General features: G+C 33.2%; 2 protein-coding genes across 7 annotated transcripts in view; both read left to right on the forward strand.

The window, feature by feature from the left end:
* Positions 1–3,649: 3,649 nt before the first annotated feature.
* LOC123670957 (putative glutathione-specific gamma-glutamylcyclotransferase 2) lies at positions 3,650–4,409 on the forward strand. The gene has a single exon (XM_045604552.1). It carries the CDS (start codon positions 3,737–3,739, stop codon positions 4,271–4,273), a length of 537 nt encoding a protein of 178 aa, XP_045460508.1. The 5' UTR covers positions 3,650–3,736; the 3' UTR covers positions 4,274–4,409.
* A 2,252-nt stretch (positions 4,410–6,661) lies between these two features.
* LOC123670958 (LIM domain-binding protein 2) overlaps positions 6,662–19,689 on the forward strand; it is a 71,666-nt gene continuing 58,638 nt past the window's right edge. For 3 of the 6 annotated variants that reach the window (XM_045604553.1, XM_045604555.1, XM_045604554.1), the window contains exons 1-2: positions 6,663–6,954; positions 11,423–12,044. In XM_045604553.1, the coding sequence (XP_045460509.1) occupies positions 6,918–6,954; positions 11,423–12,044 (659 nt within the window). In that variant the 5' untranslated portion in view covers positions 6,663–6,917. Of the gene's footprint in view, positions 6,955–7,023; positions 7,169–11,422; positions 12,045–19,689 lie in introns of those variants that run through there. The other 3 variants (XM_045604556.1, XM_045604558.1, XM_045604557.1) reach the window with 3 other exon arrangements.

A 19,689-nucleotide genomic window follows, 5' to 3' on the forward strand; every position in this document is an offset into this window, starting at 1 on the left:
GATCACAGAACTTATAAAATGTCAATTATTATGATGTCATTGTTATAGGTTATTATATTATTTAGATGAAAATTTGAAATTTAGTTTCTCATGAACGTTCGTGAGAATTATTTATAATACAAGTGCAGAAGGCATTGATATTCTTCCACGAGTTCAAAATTCAAAAACGAGCCACGAAGTGGCGAGTTTTGGAATGAACGAGTGGTAGAATGAGCCTTCTGTACGAGTATTATACATTATTTTCTCTAATTCATTGCATTTTCATTGAAATTAATGAAATAGTTCCATAAATATATTTTAGTGATTTTTGCATTGAAAAATGTTGGTTGGCAGAACTGATTTCTTTAAGGCAAATTGATGAATTGACCATATTCACCGTCGCCATATTGTTATGCGACAATATCAACTACCCAGTGTTCCCAACGAAGAAATATTGAGTTTACTAGAAAAATTCCACAATATAAAGTTTATAAGTGAAGTTTATGTGTACCTTTTCTGGCTGCTACGCCAGATAGGCTTGTTTGGGACTACATTGTGCAAAAATTTCACCTTTTGGAAATAAAAAGATTAGTGAAAGGTGGTTTTCTGAACAAATTAATTGTGGCCGAGTTTATAAATGAATGCTTCGCTCCATTTTTGGAAATAGCCAGTGGAAGAATAGTCTTTATGGCTGATAGTATTTTTGATATTAGCGGTATTTTTGTAGTAAACTCAATATTTCTCCGTTGGGAACACTGGGTAGTTGGTATTGTCGCATAACAATATGGCGACGGTGAATATGGTCAATTGACCATATTCGCCATATTGTTATGCGACAATACCAACTACCCAGTGTTTTTGTAGTAAACTCAATATTTCTCCGTTGGGAACACTGGGTAGTTGGTATTGTCGCATAACAATATGGCGAATATGGTCAATTGACCATATTCACCGTCGCCATATTGTTATGCGACAATACCAACTACCCAGTGTTCCCAACGGAGAAATATTGAGTTTACTACAAAAATACCGCTAATATCAAAAATACTATCAGCCATAAAGACTATTCTTCCACTGGCTATTTCCAAAAATGGAGCGAAGCATTCATTTATAAACTCGGCCACAATTAATTTGTTCAGAAAACCACCTTTCACTAATCTTTTTATTTCCAAAAGGTGAAATTTTTGCACAAACAAGCCTATCTGGCGTAGCAGCCAGAAAAGGTACACATAAACTTCACTTATAAACTTTATATTGTGGAATTTTTCTAGTAAACTCAATATTTCTTCGTTGGGAACACTGGGTAGTTGATATTGTCGCATAACAATATGGCGACGGTGAATATGGTCAATTGACAGATAAAGCCGTGGCGGAAAGTTCGGAGTACCAACATAGAATAATAAAATATAACCAAGAAAACTGTGCGTTTCTGATATATTCTCGTACGACGGTGAATATGGTCAATTTGACCATATTCACCGTCGCCATATTGTTATGCGACAATACCGACTACCCAGTGTTCCCAACGGAGAAATATTGAGTTTACTACAAAAATACCGCTAATATCAAAAATACTATCAGCCATAAAGACTATTCTTCCACTGACTATTTCCAAAAATGGAGCGAAGCATTCATTTATACACTCGGCCACAATTAATTTGTTCAGAAAACCACCTTTCTCTAATCTTTTTATTTCCAAAAGGTGAAATTTTTGCACAATGTAGTCCCAAACAAGCCTATCTGGCGTAGCAGCTAGAAAAGGTACACATAAACTTCACTTATAAACTTTATATTGTGGAATTTTTCTAGTAAACTCAATATTTCTTCGTTGGGAACACTGGGTAGTTGGTATTGTCGCATAACAATATGGCGACGGTGAATATGGTCAATTTGTTCAGAAAACTACCTTTCACTAATCTTTTTATTTCCAAAAGGTTAAATTTTTGCAAAATATTGTCCCAAACAAGCCTATCTGGCGTAGCAGCCAGAAAAGGTACACATAAACTTCACTTAGAAACTTTATATTGTGAAATTTTTCTAGTAAACTCAATATTTCTTCGTTGGGAACACTGGGTAGTTGGTATTGTCGCATAACAATATGGCGACGGTGAATATGGTCAATTGACAGATAAAGCCGTGGCGGAAAGTTCGAAGTACCAACATAAAATAATAAAATATTACCATAAAAACTGTGCGTTTCTGATATATTCTCGCACGATTTTGTTCTACAAGATGTGGAAGAATGAACGGAATAACCACAGAATTAGAGAAACTAAATTTCAACCTAGCTCGACCTGTTATTACCTCAATATGTTGCGTAAGTTTTTATTAAGTTATAACTCAATAAAAACTTTTATGTTGATCGCATATAGCAACATATTGCGGTAATAACAGGTCGGGGTAGGTTGAAATTTAGTTCCTCACGAACTTATGATATTATAATAAGTTATAGAGCTATTATACATTTATACGCAAAATTTCGTTTGTCAGATCTGTTTTTATTAAAAAATATAGGTTTTTAAATTTATCAAAACATTAATCCGTGCAAAGTTAACATATTCAAAAGCTTTATTATAAACTAATAAAAAAAAAGGGTCAAAAATATTTTGAATAATTTATTTTGTTTATTAAATTTCCACATATGAAATGCTAATTTCCTTAGAAAATCCGTCGACAAAAAAAAGTCAGAAGATTCGGATAAAATCGCATCTCTATCAAATACAACATTTGATAACTCTAGTCCATTAAAGAATTTCTCCGAGCATTTCGTTAATTCACATTAGCATCTTGAAAAATTCGGATAAATTTTTGGCAATATTATACAGGGTGAGTCTTTGACTTGTACATATATTTTAACCCAAGATTCCTGAGGTATATTATTATCTTTTATTGTTGTCACTATTAATTTCAATGATTTCTGCTTGAAACAATTTCGGCTGATGAAAAAATGCTAGAGAATTTGACAAGTTAAGGCTAAAATTATTATAAGATCAACAAAAATTTAATTTAACTCAATTTCTGAAACGAAGATGTCTAAAAGTTGCAAACCCAAAAGTCGGGCTGGATCCGCGCCTGTCCTTAATTGCCAATAAATTGAATATATTCTAGGATAATATTTGGCGGATTTCTGGACAGACTTTAAGATGAAATTTCTCAAAAAAAAAAAAAAATGCTCTACAAGATCCTTGGTTTGGACAAGTATCTTTAGCTCTTCTATTACTCCATTTTTTAAATGAAACTGTAGAAAGAGTTCTTTAGTCATTTAATATTTTTAGATATTAACCAATAATTTTCATTACTTTCAGAGTCTTATAGTCATTTTTCATGTACATTTTCTTTATATCAACAGTAATTAAACATTAATTTTATTATATAATATATATTTATGCTTTAAGACCTTCAAAAAAATTTTTTATTCTTTCAAATATTAGTCGCAAAATATTAAATTCAAAAATAAAAAAAAATTTCATTAATAAATATTGGAAATTAATTACGTCCCGTAATGTTACAAATCAACATTTTAAAATTTGGGGTATTTTTCGAAAAAATTATGATTTTGGGGTAATATTTGGCATCATTTGGGGTATTTTAAATGAAGCAACTTGGCAATCCTGACACAGACCAATATGTATCTGTGGTTCTGGATAGAATACGGACGTTATTAGTATTCTGTGATATGGACAGTAGTTTATGGTTCTTCAAATCAAGATAATTGAATCCTAATGAAAAGAAAAATTTCTCTCATAAGGCCATCATTATGTGGGTGTTCGGATATGGATCTTTAGTATGGAAGGTAGATTTTCCATTCCAGAAAAAAGAAATTGGTTACATTAAAGGTTATAAAAGACGATTTTACCAACACAGCACCGATCATCGGGGAACAGTAGATAACCCAGGAAGAGTGGTGACGTTGATACCTAGTGATTCTGAGTCTAAAGTTTTTGGGGTTGCATATGAAATAAAAAAAGAGGATATCGATCACGTTGTTAATCATTTGGATTATAGGGAGAAGGGTGGATATGAAAGGGTTTCAATTTTATTTTATCCAATGGATGATAAAGCTCATCCTTTTGAAATAGTTATATATCTGGCTAGTCATGATAATCCACAATTCGCTGGATATGCTGATATAAAAGATATAGCCAATCAGGTAGTGAAATGTCATGGACCTAGTGGGGCAAATATTGATTATGTTTTGAATCTAGCAAAATCTATGAGAACTATAGCACCTGATGTAGACGATTCTCATCTTTTTGAACTTGAGAAAGCTGTTTTGGCTCTCACCAATGGTTAATTGCCACGAATACTTTTTGATTATAAAATTTTGGAGAATATATGATACTTTATTTTCATATCTGTATACTTTAAAAATTATGATTTTCATGTGTTGTTTACTGAGGAAATAAATAAATATTGACGTCATATTAGAAGTTGGTTGTCATTCATTACAGATCACTGTTAGCCAATTGGGACAGAATTCTTTCATTTAAGGAATATACAATAATTGAAACCCTTTTGGTAAACACGTCACAAACGATGTATGTATTTTTGTTATCACTATATAAACTTCAATTATAGGTATATGTTTTCATATAATACCAAACTGTATCCTTCTAAGCCAGAAGATTGAATTACCAGAGGTAGCGCCATCTGGATAAGAATGTCTGAAACGCAGTATTCATTGAAAAAGCATTCTTCCTGTTTACCTTAGAATTCTATAATAAACATAAAATAGATAGGAAACTGTATAATTCAAAACTACATTCATTTATCATTCTTTCAAATAAATCCTAGTGGAATTAAAATCAATTTTGAAGAACAGATAAATGTGGGTAACTCCGAATTCAATAACATCAATTTTCTGTTTTCAGTACGTCTTTTAGAGATCACTGATATTGCTCTTGTTTACAGCATCGATAACTTCTGTTGTGTGACTTTATTTTTAAAAACATTTTTTGAAATTTTTTACCTAGAAATGTTTATTTGATCAGATATGAATTTCACGTGATTCATGATTATTTAAATGATGTTTTCACTGTGGTTTCATATTCTCTTGATATAGAAACTCGTAGAAGAATCATTTCGATTGTTTACAAATATTTTTTTCCACAAAAGTTATGATAGACGAATATTGAATAAACTTATCTTAATAAATGGATTTAAGAATATAGCTAGATATATTTTTTTGAATTTATATTATGAATTAGGAACTAAAAGATTTGTAATTCATTAATTAATAATAATCGTCATTCACGAAAATTGTAATAGTATCATTTTTCGATTCATTCGTAAGTCGATTTACATACAAAGAAGAGTTATATTGGTGGCCTATGTCTACTTGTTCCCAGGCTATATATTATCTTTGCCATTTTTATTATATACTTATCGTTCATGTTCAGTAAAAATGCGTTTTAAAATAAATGAACCGAAGTTAAACTCGGTACCCCGAGAGAAAATGAGCATTTCAAACGCATGAGATACCACGAACTCCAGAGTCCGGTTGAATTTAAAAAAGCAAACGCTATTCCACTCCTTTATTTACTTCGAACCGACGTGTCGATGCAAGGTTGTCTCGTCCATTCTGAGATCTCAAGTGACTTATTATTTATTATAACTTTTGTGGTGGTAGAAGACGTGAAACAGATCGGCTGTGACATCAAACTGTGACGCTTGTGAAACACCTGGTAAGGAGAGTATCGTTACACACATCGAAGTAACTACACGTAACGATTAAGTTCGGCTCGATCCTGAAATAATTCAGATGAAATCGATCTCACTTCGGCCCTGTTTTGTGTAGTAATGATAAGAGTGAAGTTGAATGAACAAAGGGTGGGGAAGGGCTGAGGACTGTGGAGTGCTAAAACTTTATTGATTTTTAGGGTGACACTGTCAACAATAGTTGACTGAGTTCGCGATAGAAGACTGGCAATCGAAAAAAACCTACGTATTCGGGTGTGCTTGGAATTAATATCTAATGACTCGATGACATGTATCGGATTAATTCTGTGACTGCCAAGTTTGGAATTAGTTTGAGAAGTTTATGAAGTGATTTAAGTGCCGTACTGTTCTGTGTTTCGAATTTGAAAACCGGTGGAATGTGCTACTGTCAAACATACGCGACAGCGCTGTCGGCGGCTCTAAAGCACGCCTCGCAGGCAGCATATGCAGCACGCGTTAAGCTCTGAAAAATATGACAGTGATAAGGAGTTTTTCAAAGGATTCCTTCTCTGGAACGCCCAGGAAAATTAGTTGACGGTGATATTGCTGCCTTTTGCCATTGCACCTAGACCAGAAAAGGCTATCGGCAAAGCCGACCAAGGTTTGCAACGTTCCCAACATCAAACGATTTTCTCATACAACCGCTCATATAAACTCAAATAAATTCAAAATACCCACCCACATGAATGAAAACATAATTCAAAACAAATATAAAATAGCGAAAGCTTCTGTATACATAACCTAACAAAACTAATACGTCATCTCTCATCATCTTACTTGCTAGCTTCATTTAACAGTCTGAAAAATTTGTATATTTTTGCAGACGAACATCATTCAGTCTGAAAGTATATATCAAAAATCATAGAGATTTGTTATTTCTGTGAAAAAATAATATTTGAGTATTAGATCTTTGGGTCGGTAAAACAGGTTCCTACCATTGGTCAATAATTAATATGGCGGCATTCTTAACATGCGCCATTCATAAAACAGTTCGCTAGTTATGTTTCTCGGTGCTTCATAAAGCTTTTTCGGGTTAAATTTCAAATTCGTCAATATCGCGGCAAGTGCGTTGATAGAACATGTGCTAATCTTATGAACTTTTGTAACTATGAAGTCCTTGTTTTCGGTTTAAGTTAATTAAAAAATATGTTCATACAAAAATGAAGCTATGTGAGTTTTGTGTTTGATTAATAGTGTGCTTTCCTAATGAGCTCTGAAGTATGAGGCAAGGTCGTGCCGGCCAAAGAAAAACAAAATGTAATTCAACATTTTTTCGGTGGATTTTGAATTTGTTTAGGTTAGAACACAAGCCAAAGTAAATTTGAGTAGTGGTCAAACATAACCTATCCAAGTATTGAAATTTTTCAGGGGGTGTAACAAATATAGCTTCTTGAAATTAATATCAAGAAGAAATAATAGATGTGGTATCTTATGAAATGAAATTTTGATATGTTTCTGGAATTTCCATCAGGTGAATATTCACATCCATTAAATTTACAATTCAGGATATATATCCAATTTTTTTCATAATACTATCGATTATTTAGATTTCTTAAACAAATATTATTGTTATCAAATCTTGATAAGAGACCTGCAATAACACACTTGATATTGCTTTTTATATACTAATAATAGTGAGTCTTTTTGCATTTATTTGAGTTCTAAAAGAGTTTAAATGTAGCAGACAGAAAACAGAACATTTAGTGTTTCTAAGATAATTCAGATATCATTGTAAGATACCTCATTTAATTGTTATACCTATATGAATTGCTTAGTTTAGATATTTATGAATTACTTTTCAGGGTGAACTCCATTTATTTTATAATTGGAATTGATGAACTTATTAGATTCTTTTTATTCAAATAGATCAACAGAATACTACTAGACATTTCTCAGAAATTTTTTATCAAATACTTGGCAAAGTATCTACCAAATTCCTAAAGAAGGGGTTATGTGATGTTATTTTTGAAGCTATTTTCTAAGTAACTTAGTTTCCTAGAGAATGAGGATCTATACCAAAATCATTGAGTAGAAAATAATCATCCTTATTTTTCAGGTTATTCTTAAGTAATTTGAAAAAAGGAATTGTGAATTTAACTTTGAAAAGTTTTTGTGGGCTATTTCATTTAAACTCCTACAGAGAAATTTTTTTCCTTTGTAACTAAAATACAGGTTGTCGATAGATTTGATAATGTGCAGTAATTGTTCTTTGTTGTTTTCACTTCTTGTTACTATTTCGATTGGTCTCTTCTATCCGCATATGCTTCTTCTGTTATATGATGTCAAATATATCCTTTAACTTTATTTATCACTTATATTTTGGCATCTACAATTCATTGATGAAAGTTCCTCATCGACTAGTAAATTTTTTCTTTAGGACTTATGTATATTATAATATACATATTGAAAATTTTTTTCATTCATAATTTGAAGATCCGAAAAAAAGTCAACATTTGTTTGTAAATTAATGGGTTAGTTTTTTGAAATGCTTTCATATGTTTATTAAGGGTTGTCTGGTTATTGTAGGGCTCGGAATACTCTGATTCGACCTTTTTTATTTGAAAGACTTTAGGGTCATTATGTTTTACAATTTTTATAAATTGTTGTTTAAATGTTTAATATATTTTCAGCTTTGTGCAAATCTAATTAACAACCCATCAAATATTGAGGTTCTATAGGGTGATTCCAGTTTTTTATGTTTCGATAAAATATTTCAATTTTCTTCAGTGGAGAACTGACATTTCTGGTTCTATTTCTAGTTACTTTCTCATTGTTGACTGTGCAGTTAGATTTACTATATAGAAAATAAGAGAACTTATTATATGTGAAGCAGCAGGTGAAGCTACCGAACACTACATATGTAGAGGCTCAACATACTCGAAAATTAGTTCTGATATGATATGAATGAATGAAAGCTCAAGAATGGAAATATAAGCCATTTGGGAACATCATCTTCAATAAAGAAATTAATAGAGGCATGCTCAAGGTAAAAAATCAAATCCAATGAAGTTATCGTATGTCAAAAAACATACAGAACATAAGACAATATCAAGTTAGCAATATCTAATGCCTGTTGATATGATTCATTACTTGAGAAGCAAGTATGAAAAAACACTTTGTAAAGTTCAGTTTTGGATAATTTCAAAATTCTTGATGATAGAGCTTCAGTAGGGAACGACTTGAGTGGGATATATGATCTTGCTGTTATTTGTCAAATTTTTCTTGTTCATACAAAGAGTTTTCGAAATTTAGATTTTATTTTTTTTTCAGTGTATTATGTTGCTTCGTTAATCCAGAAATTTGCTGTGAAAATATTATTGAAGGAATTTCCAATAAAAAAATTGTCAATAGTATCGCTTAAACGTTTTGTTGGTCTCTAAATAGGTCTCCTTTAAGTTGAATTTTGAAAGGTGCTTCAATAAGGGTACAAGATCAAAAATTTCAATGAATTATGAATTACTTAAAAAAAAAATTATACATTAAAAAAAATTAAAATTCATGTCATGTTTTCGAAATGGTGGAGTTAATAAATTCAACTAATATACCCTTCAATTAGGATAAAAAGTGACGGTAGAATGTAATAATAAATTTTTAATAGGAATTATTTAATATTATTGAAAATGTCAGTTTTCCAAATTTCAAAATCTTAAAATGATGGGGTGTTTCTGTTTTGAGATTTTGATTGACCAACCACTTGATCACATATTTTTTCCACTATTTAATCATTCTTTCATTGATGTAGCCTCTAATTTTGACCTTCAATGGTCATGGGTTCAATGAGATGAACTTAAACTTTCCAGTAATCCTGCACATTGAAAGCCAAAGGTACTGAATAACAAGGCCTTTCAAGTTTTGCGGGCGGTAGGGAAAGTATCGCCGTCTTGCTGAAATCGTGTTTGTAATCACAATTCACCTCAAACGATATAATGATTTGGATAAAAATTTTTTCTCAGAAGTCATTTTATGAACAGAAAATGCTGGAGATTTGCTTGTTAACCAAGCCATTGACGTTACTTATTTTCCATCACAGAAAATGATCATTTTATGGTGTAATCTAGACAATGGGTAATCCTCCTCAATTTGGCTCCACATTCAAATTCAATTATTATGGCTTTCATCCGTAATTTTTTCAAATATTTGAATTCAGTTTTTAGAAGAGATTATATCGCTTTGTTACGGCTGCACAAAGTGACAACAGCCCTAGTAGTATAGCTTGTATAACTAATTCCATGCAAAATATGTTATGCCAGATATGAAGACTGCTCTTCTGTCTTAATGCCTTGATCGTGGACTCCTAAAATAATCTGATCAAATTATAGCTATCCTTGTTTACCTAATCAAAGTATGTAAGATATTTGATGTCCATTATTATCCATATAATATTCAGTCGATGTTGCCATATTGTGCAATGGAAATGAAATGATTTCAATTTTAGAACCTCAAATTTATTATTCTCCTTTTGGAGGGATTACCACCACGAGGATTTCCGCTTATCCCATTCATTTCCTCTCTGTTTCTTCCGCGATGACCAAACTTTGTACGGTGTACGATGTTGTACCTTCACTTTATCTTTTTTCTCTTTACGAAGCACATTAGTAGAGGGTAGCTCTGTACGTCGGTCGATTATTTTTTTCACCAAATTATAGTTTTACCTCTTTTGTGATGATTTTCTGTACGTGTTTTTTTCACGTATATTTTAAAAATAAATCAGTGCTTTGTGCATTGAACATCAATTCTGTTGCGAAAAACGAAAAGTTATCAAAATTTTTTTTCCATTAGCCTATCATAAGTATTGTCATTTAACAATGTAGATTATTGTTTAAGAAATTATGTGGAAACTCCATAAGTATCGGTGGTTGTAAGACGAAAAATCTATAATCTCGTTGTGAATTGTGCAGTCACGTGGTGGTATTCTCTCTTAAGTTATCAAATTTTCCTTATGATAATTTGAAATGTGACGTTTTAACGATATTTCATAACAATTCTTCGATTTTAGTGTTTTAAGGTGAATTACTCATTGCCTTCGATCGATAAAACATGCTTAGGGCCAGTTGCACCGTTCAAAAAATAAACATTGTTTCCAGAATCAATGTTGAGTAGTAACCGATGTTAAAATTTCTACCGATTGCACCGTTTGGTAATCACCGATGTTTAGCTAAACAGGAGATATGTTTGGCAACGTTGCAAATTTAGACGGTAATCATAGAGAAATCAAGAATTTAAATTTTCTAGTATATTGTTCTGTGATTTTGTGGTACCAAAGTCAAAATAAATTATTATGGATAATTATTCATGATCTGAATCTGAATATTCTGAATCCATATTTCAATTTTGAATTTTATAACAAAACTTAACACACAATCAGGTTATGTCCATAGAGAAATAATTTATATGATTATGTCTTCTTCTTCTGGTACCATGACCGTTTAACGATCGTTGGTCATCATGTTGGCTATGGCCAACATGATTATGTCTATAAGTAAAATATGTTTTGAGGTTTTGACTTGCCAAGAACCCTGTTTGAAACTAATCCGGAAGATAAACGTCCAAATTTGCCTGTTTAGTGTGAACAGTGATTATGCAACATAAAACGTCATTTGAAGGATGGTGCAAGTGAAATCAGAAAGTAGTCAACGTTTAAATTTTTAATCATCGTTTAGGCAAACGGTGCAACTGGCCATTACCGTTCTTGATACTAAATATACTATTATTGTAATGTTTTCAGGCCTTAGCCGTCGCGTAACCCCCTCCATCACGCTGCCTGTCACCCTGGAGGACCCCGCCACAAGCTGGAAGGGACCGCCGCCCGGCTCGGAGCCCCAGAACTTCGCTCCAAACCAGAATAACTCCTTCTCCGGGCCGCCGGCCGGCTACCAAGGTCCCTCACCGTTCCAGGGCCCACCAGCGGGGGCAGGCTCGCCAGCTGGGGCACCACCGTACCAGGGCGGACCGCCACCAGGCTCTACAACACCGCAGTACAATGCCTCACCAGCGCCCTCTGGCTCTTCGACGCCGGGCCCCGGGCCACCTCAAAGTGTCGGTAGTGCCGGTTTCCCCCCTCCGCCCAATAGCTCGGGCCCGCCGTACAACGGGCCCGGCCACGGACCTTTCGGATCGCCATCGGGCGGCGGGCCCCCGTTCGGCAGACCGGGCTCCTCGGGGCCTCCCTTCGTGGGCCCCGGCGGTAACCCACACTTCTCGTCGCCTGGACAGTTCGGGCCCGGCTTTGGAATGCCGCCGGGATCGCCTTTCGGGCCTGGACCGGGCCACCCGATGTCCGGACCTATGGAGCCGAGCCATGGCATTATGGCCAGGCAGATGGGCGGCCCCGTACCTCTGGATCAAGGGTAAGTTATTGTCATCATTATTGGTAGAGTTAGATTGAGACAACTTATTGTTACCGAAAAGAATTATATGAAACAAATAAGTTTTGAACTAGGCCTGTGAAAGCCCTCGGTTAAGATACCAGGGGTGGCTTTAGGATTGTGAAGGCCCTCGGTGACGGAATTGGTTTATTGAAAAATGAGTGGCTTCTGCGCTTTGTTTCAATACTTTTTTGATGTTTCAAAAGGTTGTCGTTGAAAAGACCAGGGAAGTTCAAGAATTGTGGAGGCCCTCGTTGGCGAAATTCGTTTATTATAGGTTTTCTTATTACCAAAAAAAAAAAAATGTAATGAAACCAATATGTTTTGAAATAGGCCTGTGAAAGCCCTCGGTTAACATTTCAGGGGGGGCTCAAGATTTGTGGAGGCCTCCGGTGATTAGATCCGTTTATTGAAAAATTAGTAGCTTCTTGTGCGCTTTGTTACAATGATTTCTTATTGTTCCAAATTCGAGAATTGTGGAGGCCCTCGGTGGAGATATTCCTTTGTAATTGATTTTTTTGTTACCAAAAAAATAATGTTATGAAACAAATATGTTTTGAAATAGGCCTGTGAAAGCCCTTGGTTAATATACCAGAAGGTGGCTTTAGGATTGTGAAGGCCCTCGGTGACGGAATTTGTTTATTGAAAAATGAGTGGCTTCTGCTCTTTGTTTCAATAATTTATTATTGCTTCAAAAGGCTGTCGATGAAAAGACTAGGGAAGTTCAAGAATTGTGGAGGCCCTCGTTGGCTAAATTCGTTCATTATAGATTTTCTCATTACCAAAAAAAAAATAATGTTATGAAACCAATATGTTTTGAAATAGGCCTGTGAAAGCCCTCGGTTAACATTCCAGGGGTGGCTTAAGATTTGTGGAGGCCTCCGGTGACTAAATCCGTTTATTGAAAAATTAGTAGCTTCTTGTGCGTTTTGTTTCAACGATTTCTTATTATTCCAAAAGGCTGTCGATGAAGAACCCAGGAGAATTCGAGAATTGTGGAGGCCCTCGGTAGAGATATTCCTTTGTAATTGATTTTCTTTTTACCAAAAAAAATAATGTTATGAAACAAATATGTTTTGAAATAGGCTTGTCAAAGCCCTCGGTTAAGATACCAGGGGTGGCTTTAGGATTGTGAAGGCCCTCGGTGACGGAATTTGTTTATTGAAAAATGAGTGGCTTCTGCTCTTTGTTTCAATAATTTATTATTGCTTCAAAAGGCTCTCGATGAAAAGACTAGGGAAGTTCAAGAATTGTGGAGGCCCTCGTTGGCTAAATTCGTTCATTATAGATTTTCTCATTACCAAAAAAAAAATAATGTTATGAAACCAATATGTTTTGAAATAGGCCTGTGAAAGCCCTCGGTTAACATTCCAGGGGTGGCTTAAGATTTGTGGAGGCCTCCGGTGACTAAATCCGTTTATTGAAAAATTAGTAGCTTCTTGTGCGTTTTGTTTCAACGAGTTCTTATTATTCCAAAAGGCTGTCGATGAAGAACCCAGGAGAATTCGAGAATTGTGGAGGCCCTCGGTAGAGATATTCCTTTGTAATTGATTTTCTTTTTACCAAAAAAAATAATGTTATGAAACAAATATGTTTTGAAATAGGCTTGTCAAAGCCCTCGGTTAACATACCAGAGGTGGCTTTAGGATTGTGAAGGCCCTCGGTGACGAATTTGTTCATTGAAAAATGAGTGGCTTCTGCGCTTTGTTTCAATAATTTATTATTGTTTCAAAAGGCTGTCGATGAAGAGACTGGGGAAGTTCAAGAATTGTGGAGGCCCTCGTTGCCGAAATTCATTTATTATAGATTTTCTTATTACCAAAAAAGAATGTTATGAAACAAATACGTTTTGAAATAGGCCTGTGAAAGCCCCTCGGTTAACATACCAGGGGTGGCTTAAGTATTGTGAAGGCCCTTGCTGGCGGAATTCGTTTATTGAACAATTAGTGTCTTCTTCTGAGGTTTGTTTCAATAATTTCTAGTTTCAAAAGGCTGAAGGATCAGGGGTGGTTGAAGACTTGAGGAGGCCCTCGATGTGAAATTCTTTTATTGAAAAATTATCGTTTTTTTGTACGCTGTATTTCAATAATTTCTTGTTGTTTCAAAAAGCTGTCAATGAAGAGACCAGGAGTCGTTCAAAAATTGTGGAGGCCCTTGGTGGCAAAATTCGTTTACTGTTTCCAAAGGTTTTGATGAATGCAAAATGCATTTCAGACCATCCTATACAATTTTTGATATCGCGTCTGTATGTCCGTTGGTTTGTGTGTCCACACTTTTTGAAACACCTTAACTTATGCAATTCTTAGGATTTCAATGAAATTTGGTATGGATATTTGGATTGGCCAGTGGGAGATCCCATGAAAATTTCAGTTATTTCGCTATGCGCCTTGCTCATGCGCAAACAATGAATAAGTAGCCCCTACTAGTTCGATTTTGGTGCAATTTAGCATGGGATTTCCTTTCCATAAGAATTTTATATATGAACACTGAGAGATGTTTCACTCCCAATATTCAAAAAGGAAATCGCTGCAGCCCTTATTATGACCTTGAATCGAGGCTACTCGTGGGTATGAATGAATCTGGGGTGCTCTGGAGTACTCCAATCAGATTGCAGGATTACTTTGTTTTAAAACACCCTGTGCATCATTTTGTTTTCAAAAACAAATTTCGATCATAAACTACACTGATTATTCTATCAAATCTATTGGCAATATTACCACACTTCATGTCCAAATTTTATGTAACATTATATGTATATCGAATCTAAGTATATATAAAACCGCTTGCACATATACGTCAAACTCTAAACGTAAAATCACAGCCCAAACGGGACCATCTAGAGCAAAAATGACAAGAATAAGACCCCCCTCAAAATCGTCTGGAGATCCCGGGAAAAATCCCAAACCTTCGATTCTCCCCGCGGTTTTCGAGTATACGGGGTGTTTCGGATCATTTTGACATTTCAGGTCCCATATTTCTGTGGTATCTGTGGACAATTTGGCTGTCAGTGTCATGTTAATAAATATTCCATTTCGATATATGAAAGTTCTTGAAAAAGTTTGCAGTTTCCAAAATTGTTATTCAATATTTAAATAAATGCCGACAGATAAAATGCAAAGTCTTCGGCGAATCGAAAATTCGATAGATATTTGTCAAAATTTGGAAATGAACATTTATATCATCGAATGCATTTTCCTCAATTCAGGTTTGTTTTAATTGTTTGTATCATTCAATTGGATATGAATGTTACTTTATTTCAGGAATTTTTCGTTTATTTTCCACAAACTATAAAACTACATTCTCTTTCGTGAGAATTTGAATCTATTGCGACAGAAGATGGAACTACAAAAGAGAACAGAAGCTTCATCTGATCATGTATTAAACAGATAGAAAAACTCCTTATAGATAATTCACAATTGGCTTTATTACTGGAAAAAGAGCCAAGTTAGTCAGATGACATTTAAAAATTTCCATGTGTTTTTGGAATATCTAAAATATACACTTTTACGACAGAAGAGTGCAAAAATATAAATGATCAATCCGTTTTTGAGGAATTTGAGTGCAGTGCTGTTGAATTTATAATGAATAAGTCAAATCGTTGTGAAATCTTCCATACGAATAATTTCAACTATATATTATCTATTATATTATTTGCCGCTCAACTGAAACATGTAGTATTAAACCTTGGAAATTAGAGACTCAAACTTTTTACCTGATTTCTCAAAAAGGTTCCACCAAGATATTAAAATTTCTTATGAGGTAACATAAGCCATGGGTATTTGAAAGGCAAGTCTATTCATTCTGTCTCTTTTTAGTTTGTTTATTAAAGCTATACTAGGATATACATATAAAAAATCAGTTGAAATACTAGTCAAAATGTTACGACAGAAATAAAATTCAAAGGATCATTCAGTATATGAAGAATTTCAACATGGCAGTTACTTTTGAAATTGGTATCAATTTTCCAGCAATTCAATGTAGGTATAAAATACTTTGAAAAGTAACTATTCATCAAAACTTTCCATTTCATGAATGAATGATTAAACTTGTATAAACATGTAGATACCTATTTCACTAAAGTTTTCAATCGTTATAGGAATAGTTGCTCTATGGCCAGTTCGAAAATCCTACTGATTTATTCATTGCTTTTAATTTTGGTGAAAATTAAATTATTAATTGATTCATATCCAAAGTTAACATTTGAAAAAATTCAAGTCACTGTAGATATCGAACCCACTAACATGGGTCAATAGTATTGGCTGATACAATTTTAGTACCGAGGCAGTCATTTCAAATACTCAACACATCTTCTGACTGAAGTAAAACTTGAACAATGATCTTTTTTTACTTGCATCTTGAAATGAATTTTACACTTTTTCAGTGTTTAATAATGAGATAATTATTAAATTGACTCAAGAGATTAACAATATGCTTTATCAGGATTAGTTAATACTGCTAAAGACGTTAATAAACCTATTAATTTCTTATATGGTTCATCATTACAACTCTCTTTTGTTGAATCAAATTTCAATTAAGTTTTCAAAGGAGTGATATTCAGCCCTAAACATTTTTTAGCTTTCCCTAAATTCTTTATGATTAAATTATCATTTGAATTTTCTATCAGATATTATATTCATTCAGAATTAACATTAGTTAAAACGAAAAAGTAATCCACGTACAATGCAGCAACAGTTAGTAAGTTATTTTTTTATTTTATGTAGATACAATGCTCAATTGTTGATCTTTTTTAACTAATATCTATCAAAATTTTATTTACTATATATATTGCCCTGTTCAATTTACTTCTGAGTAAAACCCAGAGCTACAAGCTTGCTCTATAACTTAGCGAACCATCATTCAGCTGTCCTCCACTAAATCAGAATTATCTAGTGAAATTTCTATATCATCCCTTATCTATGATAACTACATCTCGACTGGTATTAATGAAATTGTTACCTGTATCCCTTTGATCATTCACCAGAACCCATAAAAATCATTTTTGTCCCTATACCTTCAAGAAATATGCAACAGAAGAGTATGCAAAATTCATCGATACAATTTTCAGATTCTAAAAACGCCTTAGTTCTTCAGGAATGTCCAATTGGTCTTTCAATATTATAAATTATTGAAAATAACCTACTATTAACCAAATTTTTAGATTTCAAAAGGTGTCCTTCCTTGTATTCTAAATATATACACCCTATATAATTGTTGATTATATATTGTATTTCTTAATAAATTATGGAATAGAAGAATAATTTGTTGCTCAACTGAAAAAAGTATTGATGAACCTTGGAAATGAGGGACTTCTTATAACCTGATTTCTCAAAGATGTTATACCTAAATATGATTGCTTGTAAGGCAACATAAGCCATGGGTTTTTGAAAGGTAGATCTATTCATTCTGCCTCTTTTCAGTTCATTATAGCTATACTGAATATTCCTAAAACAACATTTCACTGTAGGTCTTTTCATAGATCTTATCGAATGATTATTTAAATTCAATATTTGTCAAAACTGAAAATAAACATTGAATGCAGTTTCTTTATTTCAGGTAGTATTTCTATTGACTGATGATAACTCTCACATTTTGATTATGCATTTTTCCCAAATTTTTTAAAGAAAGAAATTGCCATTTCTAGAGAAATGAGAATTTCAGATCTCAAAATGTCTCATTTCTCCAAAAATGACTAATTACTATTTCAAATATATATAATAGTTGATCAAATATTGTGTATTTCTTTACAAATTAGTAAATAATTTGAAGCTTTAATCTCAATTTTCAGACTTGAATTGGTCCAACATCTCTAGATATTTCTAATTGATATTCGACAAATAAATATCCTGTATAATTATCCATCCAAATCCTGTATAATAATCCATCTTCTGAAAAGAAAAACAGGTGAATGTTTACTATATTAATTAATTTTAATAATGATTCAAAAGTGATGAAATTTTGCTTACTTACTAATTTTGGGTATTAGATCACGAATCCGGTGACATAAATTCCTCAATCCTGCTGGTTGTTTTTTTAAAAATTTGTAAAATTGGCTTGATGAAGGTGAGGTTATCCACATTAATAGCTAGTTTTCTTGTATTTTATCAACTGATTCTCGTTAGAAATGATTAATTAATCATATTTCAAGCTTTTCCCTAAAAAAAATGGCTTTTTTTCGTCAAAAACTACTATTTTATTCATTGTTTATATCCGGTGGCGGCCATTATGTTCAATACGTAACGTCTGTCAAATGCGAAACAATCTGCAACGTTGCCAGTATGCCCAGATCTTCTTGATGGGATCGGTCTTTACTTGGTAGAAATTCATATTAATAAATTGTTTGAGATTATGACGTTTTATAAAACTGTATGGAAACTCAAAACATGACAAGTCTACAGGGTGGCCACTTTTTTAATGGGACTGTATTGGTAACTTTTAAACCATAAGAGTTAGAAAGTCGGTCAAATGGAGAAAAAGTTGCATGCATAGAAGCATTATTATTGAGATATAAGAAAAGTAAATTATGTCATTTTGATTTTTCTTTTTTTCCCACTTTATTTCAAATATCATCAAAAAATGTTACAGGAATTTTTTATTCGACAGTAAATTATCCTCAATTTGATGTAATCAGATTTCGTTTCCAACGTTTCGTATTCTCTGGGACACCCTCAACCTCAATTTCTTCAATACGGACCTGCATATTTTATGACATTTTTCGAAATAACTTTTAACGCTGAATTCAACGATATATCATACAATATCATTCAAAGTAGATTTTCAGGTGATTTTGACCCTTATCCAATTTTCTTTGGGTCGGATCTGTATTACCTTTATTCAGTTTAATTGACAACATGCAATATGCAATAAATTTCGATAAGAAAGTCAACTTACCCATCTTGAACTAAATGGAACATAATAGAATCAAAGCAAGAAACCAGTATACTGGTTTCTTGGTTCTTCTTTTATAATATAATCATTTAAATATTTCAATTCATAATAATTAAACGAAAGTATCATTTAACGAAAGAAAAATCAGATGATTATTCGAAAGTAAATGAAAATTAATGAAGTAAGTGTTTGAAATGTCCACCATTTTGTAAAATACACTTTACTGTTCTGGAACCCATACTTCTTATACATTTGCTTGTTTGGTCTCCTTGAATACCTTTCGAAACATTCTCAATTTTCTCGCGAGGTATCACTATTGTTGTATTTGTCATTTGTTCCGTTGAAACAAATTACAGAATCGAACTTTATTTTGAGATCATTACGATATAATTTGTGCAAGGCTTGGTATTCAAATTTAAAATCATTGTATTCGCGTCTGTTGACTATTTTATTAACAGCAGTTTTTGAAAAATTCCATTCACTGGCCACAGTTCTCGATTTTTTTCTGGGTTCGATTGAATTTGGGTCAGAATATTGATATCGTTAATAAACTTATTTTTTCTTACATACACATTAAATTTGGATGAGAGTCAAAATCATCTGAAAATCAACTTTGAATGACATTGTGTGATATATCGTTGAATTCAGCGTTAAAAGTTATTTCGAAAAATGTCATAAAATATGCAGGTCCGTATTGAAAAAAATGAGGTTGAGGGTGTCCCCGAGGGTGTCCCAGAGAGTT

The sequence above is a fragment of the Harmonia axyridis genome, chromosome 1 (genome assembly GCF_914767665.1).
Source record: "Harmonia axyridis chromosome 1, icHarAxyr1.1, whole genome shotgun sequence".
NCBI lineage: Eukaryota > Metazoa > Arthropoda > Insecta > Coleoptera > Coccinellidae > Harmonia > Harmonia axyridis.

Bases quoted from the DNA above. Each gene is read 5' to 3' on its own strand.
- LOC123670957 (XM_045604552.1), top strand. From the start codon at position 3,737: ATGTGGGTGTTCGGATATGGATCTTTAGTATGGAAGGTAGATTTTCCA.